At 41.3% G+C, this 10,177-nt stretch overlaps 1 protein-coding gene across 1 annotated transcript; it reads left to right on the top strand.

The window, feature by feature from the left end:
- Positions 1–2,444: 2,444 nt before the first annotated feature.
- LOC137947639 (mitochondrial import inner membrane translocase subunit TIM44-2-like) lies at positions 2,445–4,863 on the top strand. Its single transcript, XM_068793435.1, has 11 exons — positions 2,445–2,538; positions 2,632–2,722; positions 2,922–2,988; positions 3,085–3,250; positions 3,364–3,521; positions 3,631–3,699; positions 3,785–3,893; positions 4,026–4,132; positions 4,250–4,342; positions 4,590–4,652; positions 4,732–4,863. Exons 1-11 carry the CDS (start codon positions 2,445–2,447, stop codon positions 4,861–4,863), a joined length of 1,149 nt encoding a protein of 382 aa, XP_068649536.1.
- Positions 4,864–10,177: the final 5,314 nt, after the last annotated feature.

Here is a 10,177-nt window from a genome sequence, read left to right as displayed (position 1 = left end):
CGATCCTGCCAAGGTTCAAGCAATAAAGAGTTGGCCGGCTCCTCAAAATTTTTTTGAAGTGCGCAGCTGTCATGGGCTGGCAACATTCTATCGACATTTTATATGGAACTTCAGTACCATCATGGCCCCCATCACCAAATGTTTGAAGTCAAAACAATTTTTGTGGACTGCATCTGCCAATAACGCCTTCAATGAGATCAAAACGAAAATGGGAGAGGCCCCCGTTTTGAAGCTTCCAGATTTTTCCAAAACATTTGAAGTTGCATGTGACGCATTGCATGTAGGAGTGGGAGGAGTACTCAGCCAAGAAGGACATCCTATTGCCTTCTATAGCGAGAAACTCAATGAGGCCCGTCAGTGCTATTTGGTGTATGATATGGAATTTTATGCTTTGATTCAAGCTCTTAAACATTGGCGTCCTTACTTGATTCATGGAGAATTCGTTCTCTTTACTGATCATGATTCGTTAAAACATTTGAATGCTCAAAGTAAGATGACCGCACGACATGCTCGGTGGATGAATTTTCTACAACAATTTGACTTCGTTATCAAGCATAAGTCTGGAACTGAAAACAGAGTCGCAGACGCATTAAGCAGGAGGCCCCATTTGCTGGTGATATTGTCAGTTAATACTTTGGACTTTGACAGCTTTAAGCCACAATATTCTACAGATGCAGACTTTGGCGCTATTTGGCATCAGCTCACAGAAAACACGAATGCAACTAATAAAAAATTCTCAGTCAAAGATGGCTTTCTATTCCACAGGAAGCGACTATGTATTCCGTGCGGCTCTTTAAGCGAATTTGTTATTTCAGAGCTTCATGGAGGGGGCTTAGCAGGGCATTTCGGTGTTGATAAAACATTTGCCATGGTCTCTGATAGGTTCTTTTGGCCCTGACTACGTCGCGACGTGCATAAAGGTGTGGTTCGTTGTCGGGTTTGTCAAATAAACAAATGCACCAAACAACAAGCGGGTTTCTATACCCCCTTCCCATTCCAGATAGGCCTTGGCAACACCTTAGTATGGATTTTGTGCTTGGATTACCCAAGACCCTACGACAACATGATTCCATAATGGTTGTGGTGGATCGTTTTTCGAAGATGGCTCATTTCATTCCTTGTCACAAGACTTACAATGCTTCCACAACAGCGGCACTATTTTTCCAAGAAGTTATTCGGTTGCATGGCGTTCCAGCTACCATAGTATCCGATCGGGATGTTAAGTTCATGAGTTATTTTTGGAAGACTTTGTGAGCAAAAATGGGGACAAAACTCCTATTTTCCAGTGCATTTCATCCTCAAACAGACGACCAAACCGAAGTGACCAATCGGAGTTTAGGAAATTTATTAAGATGTTTAGTAGCAGACCATGCAACAAGTTGGGACTTCTTATTACCACAAGCTGAATTTGCTTTCAATAACTCTGTTAATCGTTCCACTGGTTGCACACCATTTGAAGTGGTATATGGTTTTCGCCCCAAAACTCCACTAGACGTCCATACTCTAACATTGCCTTCTCAACCCAGTGAAGCTGCGTTGGATTTCTTTACTTACATGAAGGGTATCCATGAGGAAGTTAAGCGGCGTTTGTCCTTCAGCACTGAAGCATATTCTACCGCTGCAAATACTAAGTGGAAGGACAGGCAATTTCAGGTTGGCAATAGGGTTCTTATACGATTAAAGCCTGAACGTTTTCCTCCTGGGAGTTTCAACAAGCTACATGCTTGACGTGGGTCCTAACACCTACGTCATTGACTTACTTGCTGACTATGGCATCCGTCCTGTTTTCAACATTGAAGATCTCACTCAATTTCATGATCCGGAAGAACCAGTGCCAGCAGCCTCGGCTCTAATTACCCCACACGATGCAGTTATTCGTGTTCCAAAGAATACCGGCCCAAGAGATGAAATTGCGCCAATACTCGATCACCAGTTTGTTACTACACGGCGTGGAGGATATTACAAATTTTTAGTACAATGGAAAAATCGTCCCCTATCTGATTCCGTTTGGCTACAAGCTTCAGAACTCAATCGACTTCACCCTGACTTATTTGTTGCCTATGTTTTTCAAAACTTGTCGGAGTCAATAGCACAGATCACAGGCCGAAGATACTCCTTAAATCATGGAGATAGGATTTATTTAGTTGCTAAAATTTTTAGGCGTTGTTAAGTTGTTTAATTGATTTCCCGTAAGACTCGGTTGCCATATTGGCAATCCCGTCATAGTTTGTTTCCTAATTTTCAGATGTAATCCTTTAAAGATGGAGAGTTCAGAGAAGTAAGGTAGTTGCCGAATTTCAGAAAGAAAAAACAGAGAAATTTCATTAACAAAGAGATTCTGTTCGTTTTTTTTTTCCCTCTTGGACGTCAACGGGAGGTTGGCTCTGGAGGTTTTCACCAAACATACTGCTGTATGTCAAGACAGGAGGCCTGATTTTGGAGAGATGGTGACCTGGCGAATATGCAGAACGAAGCAGACAACTGAGCAGCTGTACAAGCATGTTGATGGTGTTTGGACTAAAGCTGAGGCTAAGGAAAGTAAGTCTACCATGTCTGGAATTTTCTTCTAGTCTTCTTATTTGGGTCTGACATTTTCATTTGGTGGTTACTTCTGTGGTATGGTCTTGTGAGGAGGGTACATACCATCTGGGGCTATAATAGGGATGCATTGGTTGAGTTGGCTTTACCAGTGTCATGCTTTTAGTTGCAATCCATGCTCTCTGTTTGAAAGCTTCTGAGTGAATGCATGTGGTCCAAAAGTTTCTCCGGCTGGACTATGTATACTCATCTTAATGTTGCTCGTCGAAGTGAAAACATGTGTTTCTCTAATTATCAAATAGCCTGAGGTGTTTACTGGGTTAGTTGTTTTCGAAAGAGCTGGTATTGCATTCCAAGATTGTTTCCACTTCTGTTATGCTCAGATATCTTCATTTTGAACCGCAGGTTTCTGCTAATGTGAAAGAGAAATTATCAGTCAGTGCTGTGGAGGTGAGCTTAAATATTTTCATTTAAGTTTATGACTACCGATTCCTTTGAATGTTTTTTCTTGTCTTTTTGCTCTAAACTTTCTTAACCGTAATTTAGGTGAAAGAGACCTTTGGATTTGGCAAGCAAGATAACTCAGATTCCCCTGGTATTACTTCCCATGCAGAAGCAAGAGGTGGAAGGCATTCCACAACTGAACCAGGCAATTCTCAGAATACAGGCCTTCCAGCAGCAATAAGGATTCAGCCGAAAGTTCCGAAACACTGTATGACAGATTTAAGTCAAATTTTTCTTCTCTTCCTCCAAGTGTTTCTTCGGTTTTTCAAAAAATGAGGGATGTTAAAGTCGTTGAGTTGGCAAAGATGGGTTATGATATAGTGAAAGATGAACTGAGTGGTAAACCAAATAAGAGAAGACGATATCCTGGGCCTTCTGCTTCTACATCCAAAGAAGGCACGAGTACAAAAACTGATATGGTGGTGGTACCAAAAAAGGTATCACCCTGGAGAAAGAAGTGGGAAACGCTCAAAGAAAAGGTAAGGGCATGTAAATCCAGTTTAACTTTTGTTGAGTCTAACAGGACGGTGTGAACTTTTCAGTTAATTTCTACTTTACTTCAATTTATATTTGCCTTTTTCTTTGCAGATGCAAGGCCACCCTGCTTATAAGCGCATAAGCGGTTTTAGTGAACCAGTTGTGACAAAGGGCCAGGAGGTGAATATTTTTAGTTTTGCCTATTAAATTGAGAATAAGTGTGGTATTTTGTTGTTTATTGTGAACCTTATTATTTGGTTGACAGATAGCCGAGGACGTGCGAGAGAGATGGGAGACAAGTGATAATCCAGTAGTTCACAAAATTCAAGAGTATGGTTCTTCTTCATCTTCTTCTTATTGCTTGACTTGTTACTGTAAATACTAATGTTGCCTGGCTTGCTTTTGGCAGCTTGAATGAAACTGTTTTTGGAGAAACAGCAGCTGCATTATCTTTTAAGGAAATACGTCTTATCACAAGATTTCTTATTCTTTATATTTGAACTTAGTGACCTTTTTTAATTCAATGGGGCTTTGTGTGATGTCTTTTTCTTTACCGGAGTTTGTTACTGAGGTGCAGGAAATGATTAAGCCTACAGTTACTGCTTATTTGAAGGTAAACACAAACTTTTAAGGATGAAATTGAAGTAGTTCTTCTCAAATTCTTTCTGTAGTAATTTGATTTCATTGGGATCCCTTCTAGAGATTTCAAAGAAATTTTACATGTTTGCAGGCAACATTGACGCACTGTAGCCGAGAAGTGATTGAGAGATGTGCAGCAGAGCGCAAAGCTTACGAAAGCAACAACATCTCTTTTGATAACAAGGTAGTTTTACTGGGAATGGGCTCCTAGGGTGATATTTTGCTTAAAATGAGACGTTGAAGTTAGATTTTGGTGATGTAGATTTTACATATATCAGACGTTGAAGTTAGAGAAACCAAACTAATGGGAGACAGTCCGATCATAATAGTAGCTGTGAGCATTTTATTTATGCTTGATTCTGTCTTAACGCATTCTAAGCAAGACTGGGAGCTTATCTTTGACATATATCCCATCTTCCAAATTGCTGCAGTTCCAAACACAGCAGATCTACTGTGTGCGCGACAGAGATGGTTTAGTGAGGGAGGGTGGACAGGTATATAAACATAAATCTTGTTCTGCATTTACACATACTAGTTTTAGGAGCTGAGAAACTGTTGGCACTTTTTGTCCAGGATACAATACACACTGTATATTATGCATGGGCTATGCAGCAAGTTGCTCCGGAAGAGCTCGGAGAAGGGGCATACTACCCTATCTGGAGGCTCAGAGAAATGCAGCAGCTGGGAGTCAGGGCCCTCATTTAGTTTCGCCCTACTCGTACTGGAGTAAGTGTTATGATCTTTCGAGTACCAGATAATCTATTTCCAATTTTGTTTTGAGGGAATAAACTAATTTAATCTTAAAGATAATTTGAGGAATTCGTGACTAATTTCTTCTCGATGGATCATAATCTCCATTGCAGTTGTACTGAAACAATAGAGTGTGCAATTTTTGTTTACAATCTGACTTTTTTTCTTAATCATGAAAGCTCCTACTGTTATAGGAAGGTAGTAGGAAGGTAGAGGATAACCCTTTGCCTATGTCAGGGGAGTAATTGCTTGAGAGTGGTCTCCTGGCGTGAGTGGTTCCCATAGAGCTCTTTTATGATAAAAAAAAAAAAAAAAAAACCCTCTGCAACTCCATGGAAGCCATAAATATGAACTCAATATAAGTACTTGAATCCTTTTGTCACCCAAGTAAATAGTAATGTTGCTAATGAACTCCCACGTATACTATATAAGTTATACATAGACCGATTCCCAGAAAAATATTTTTTAATATTTTGTTAAGTACGCTTGTTCATTCACACGAGCTTGAAGAACCTCATTTCAATCTTTCTGTTGCCTCCAACAAAAATGAAGTACAAATCACTTAGGCCCTATTAGTGCATTTTATAGAAAAAACTTGAAAAATATTTCCAGGCATAAATACATTTCCTGGTTTTATTAGTACCCCATTTTTCCTGAAAATGCATATCTACTAGAAATCCTTACCTAAATTTGAATGATGTTCCAAGTATGGACGAGATGCTGGAGAACTACTACATGGAAAAACATCGGGCTGACCTTGGTCGACCTAATTTTTCTTGTAGTGATGTTGTCTTCCTCTCCTGGATGCCCTCTTCTCCCGTTGCTCTCTCCTCCTCCTCCTGTCCCTTCCCTCCCTCTCCGTCTCCTCTTCACTGGTTTCCCCCCTCTTCTGTGATCTTCATCAACCCTTTTACTTCAATCGCACAATTAATCTTTTTACCAGGAAGGCACTTCGATTTAAAGAGATCATGACAAAGAAATGGAGAGAACTGAAAGAGAGTATTTTGATTTTGTCTGTGTCGGGCGAAAGAGAGTCTCCAGGGTTGCCCCTCGTTTGTCTCTCTTTCTCCCTCTCACGGGAGAAATTCGGCCAACAAAAAAAATTAAATCCCTGAGAATTTGTGAAGAGATAGAGGGGAGCGAGACATTCTGTCCCTTCTCTCTCTCTCTTCGCTCCCATGGTTTCCCCCTCTCTCCCGGTTTTACCCCTCTCCTATTATCCCCGAGAATTTGTTAAGAGAGATAAATGGGTTGCTTCATTCTGTTTGGTTCATGAATCTTGTATGGATCCAGTTTGGATACCCACGATACTCAACTGCATGTTGTTTTAATCTCTATCTTTTTTCTTAAACAATATTATTTTTGCACTATTCAAATGTTTTAATCTCTATCTATTTCCCTAATTCAAGGTTAACTTCATTTACCACCATTGGAAGACACCTCAAATAGCATCATGGTAATATGTGTTAAGAATTATATGCCCTAATTCTAAACTAACAAGAGCAATAATAATAAACGTGAAAGAAGGAAAAAGTAAGCACACAAAAACACAATAATATATATACAGGTTCGCCTCAAGTTGAGACCACGTCCTGTCTTTCGCCGCTATAATAATCCACTATAAAGATGAAATAGTTTACAAGAGAAATCATACACTTGTAGGTGTTTCTCTCTAACTTCTCGGGCTGTAACTCGAGATGCTCCTCAAATTAAGATAAAAAACCCCTAATAGCGGCACCCCCTCTCTCTCCCAATTTAAAGAGAAAGCTAGGGCAACCACATTACAAGAGTAAAATTCCCAAGTTAATCCTTAATGAAATAACAGTCAATATATTGTGGATCGGACGAAGGCTCCGCCCCTGCACCCCCAGGAGGGGGGTTTCCTGCCCCCTTCCAACCCCCACGATGACCTTACCGTGAAGGTCGATCCACAACCAACTCAGCGTAAGGCATTAATTAGGGTCCACAACTTAACAATATGCATGTCCACATCAAGAAAGTGGCATAAAAGGGTAAATAAGTGTTATTCTCATAGGATGACACAAAGGTATATTTATGTAAGATGATGTATGTTTACATATTTCATTTTCTTTTGAAAGCTTGTATCCCTAAGGACATTGTAGACATTGTAACACCCTCTCATAAACTATAAATAGAGGCTCTAGGTACGGGGTAGAACATCAAGCCTTCCCCTCTTTTCTCAAATTCTCACCTAGCCTCTCTCTTCTCCCAAACTCTCTCGAGCTCCATCTCTCGTTAGCCCTTCTCTCTTCTTCCCTCTTCTCTTCCTTCTTCCTCTATTTTCTTCCCTTCTTCTTCTTCCTCTCTTCTCTCTGTCACCCTCTTCTCAAGGACCTTATCATGGGATCCTAAATCCAACATGGTATCAGAGTATTGGGTTTAGGATCTCGACATTAAAGATCTCACCCTCTTCATGTATTTGTGTTGGTGAAGCAAAAGCTCAACAAGAAGATAAGTGAATTTTTTTCACCTTCATGAGATGTCTTTGATAATGTCTTTATCTTATCAAGAGGTTTACTGATTGTTAGTTGTAGAAGTTAGGATCCCATGAGAAGAACTTGTCATCGAAGATTTTCGATGGTGAACCAAGGCCGACAGATCAGCCAAGGCCAGAGTTCACGCTTTAGTCTTCACGGGGATGAAATGCGTCGGGCGGCACAAAGATAGCTTACGGCTCTTACGGCGGTGGATGGAACCACCACCACCTCACGGGACTAACGGGACAGTCCAAATGGAGAGAGTTGCACTCTCTGGTATCTCGGCGAAGACGACGACGCTGAGGAAGATGAAGAGTCTTTCTGAAATCCTCTCTTCCCTTTCTCTCATTTCATTAGCTATTTAAACTTAGGTTTTAAGGTAATATTACAAACCGGCCCATGGGCCCAATACAATGCCCCCAACCCATTAAGCCTAATCTAATTACCCTAGGTACATAACCCAAATTATACAATAATTATGAACATAAATTCGATATAATATACATTTCAAGATATCGTTACCCACCCCCCCCCCCCCCCCCCCCCTCAAATTGATGATGGTGAGTCAACTAGCAACAATTTGCCAACCAGAAAATTATGCCGTGGTTGAGACATCAGCCACTTGAAAATCCGAAGAAATGTACGGAAGAGATATTACCCGGTGCTCCAAAGTATTGCGGATAGAGTGACACTCAACCTCAATGTGCTTGGTGCGCTGATGGAAAACAGGATTGGCTGCAATCTGAATAACACTCGTTTTATTCGCATGAAGTGGTGTAGGTGAGATATGAGGAAACTGGAGCTCAGCAAGAAGACTGCAAAGCCAAATAACTTCAGAACACGCAGTAGACATGGTGCGATACTCGGCCTCAGTAGATGACTTGGACACCTGGTGCTGTTTCTTACATTTCCAAGAAATCAGTGCATCTCATAAAAACATACACTAGCCTATAGTAAAACGACGGGTATTGGGGCACCCTGCCCAATCAGCATCACTGTATGCAACCAGTCGTAGCGCAGAGCCAATAGGAAAGAATAATCCACGAGTAGAGGAACCGCTCAGATAATGGATGATGCGCCTAATTGCTGCAAGATTAAGGTACCAAGGAGATTACATAAACTGACTGACCTGATGAACAGTATAGGAGATGTTCGGGCGAGTAGTGGTCAAGTATATGAGACTCCCTACCAATCGTCAATAGATAGTCGGATCATCAAGGAGAGTCCCTTCATCTTTCCTATATTTGACATTGACCTCCATAGGGGTAGCCACCAAAGATGTGTCCTCCAACCCATCGAGAGTAATAAGATCTGGAATATACTTATGCTAGTTTAAGAAAATACAGTTGGGTATGTGATGGACCTCCAACCCTAAGAAGTACATGAGTTGTCCAAGATCCTTCATTTGAAGGGTGGCATGCAACACCTGCTGAAGCTTGGTAATCAGTCCAGAGTCAGTGCCAGTAATGATGATGTCATTCACATAAACCAAGAGAAAGACCATGCCCGTAGTTGAGTTATGATAGAATAGAGATCAATCAAACTGACTCTGTGTAAACTTGTGGAGAATAAGTGTGCCTCGAAACTTCTTAAACCAAGCCGGGGGGCTTGCTTAAGCCCATACAGAGGACGACTTAGCTTGCAAACATGATCATGAGAGGAGGTAGTCATACCCGGGGGGAGCTTCATGTAGACATCTTCCTGGAGGTCACTGTGGAGAAAGGCATTCTTCACATCCATCTGATGAAGCGGCCAAGACTGAGAGGCTACAATGGCTAATATAGTACGGATTGTGGTCATCTTGGCAACTGGCGCAAATTTTTCCTCATAATCAATCCCATATTCCTGCCTGTTCCCTAGGGCCACAAGGCGGGCTTTGTATCGATCCAACGATCCATTTGAACATAGCTTGACAGAGAATACCCACTTACTCCCAAGAGGCCGAATAGTAGGAGGGCAAGTCACAATGTCCCAAGGGTGATTCTCCTCTAACGTTTGTAGTTTTGTTTACATTGCCTTTTGCCAACACTCATGTGTCATAGCCTGTTTGTAGTAAGAGGGAGTGGAAATAGAATATAAAGTAGCTACAAGTGATATAAGTGAAGGGAAACCATACCTATCAGGAGGGCAAGAATGATGAGTGGATTTGCGAAGAGTGATGGGAGCATGAGTAGAGGGATGACCAGGAGCAAGCGCCAGATTGGGATTGGGAGGGGCAACGATGAAGTGGGGTGAGGCTCATCAAAGCTCGACAGACTAGGCAAAGATGCAGAAGGCAGTGTAACTTGAGAGGGAAAGAAATATTGATTTTCAAAGTAGACCACATTCCGAGAAACACAGACTCGACTTGCTTGGGGATCATAGCAAACATAGCCCTTTTGAGTAATGGCATACCCAAGAAATGCACACATAACTGATTAGGCTGTAACTTTATGTCATTCATGATCAGGTAGATGAACAAAACAAACACAACCAAACGTCTGGAGATCCTTGTAGGACGGAGAATAACCAAATAATTTAATAAATGGAGAGACATGATACAAGGTAGGTGAGGGCAGGCGGTTGATTAAATGAACGGAGGTAGAGAGTGCTTCACACAAAAACCGAGGAATGGATGATTCAATGAGAAGGGTGCAGACCATATCAAGAAAGTGAGGATTTTTCCGCTCAACAACCCCATTTTGTTGCGGTATCGAGGGAAAAAAATGCTGAGAGATAATGCCTTTGCTTTGAAGAAAATCTTGGAATTCAGTCGACATGTACTCACCTCC

Source organism: Aristolochia californica, unplaced genomic scaffold (assembly GCF_029961685.1).
Source record: "Aristolochia californica isolate CCGP_79_NKW_82.1479 unplaced genomic scaffold, dmAriCali1.0.hap1 SCAF_13, whole genome shotgun sequence".
NCBI classification, from domain to species: domain Eukaryota; kingdom Viridiplantae; phylum Streptophyta; class Magnoliopsida; order Piperales; family Aristolochiaceae; genus Aristolochia; species Aristolochia californica.
Note: the sequence above shows the minus strand (reverse complement) of the source record. Positions and strands in the feature narration are given on the sequence as shown.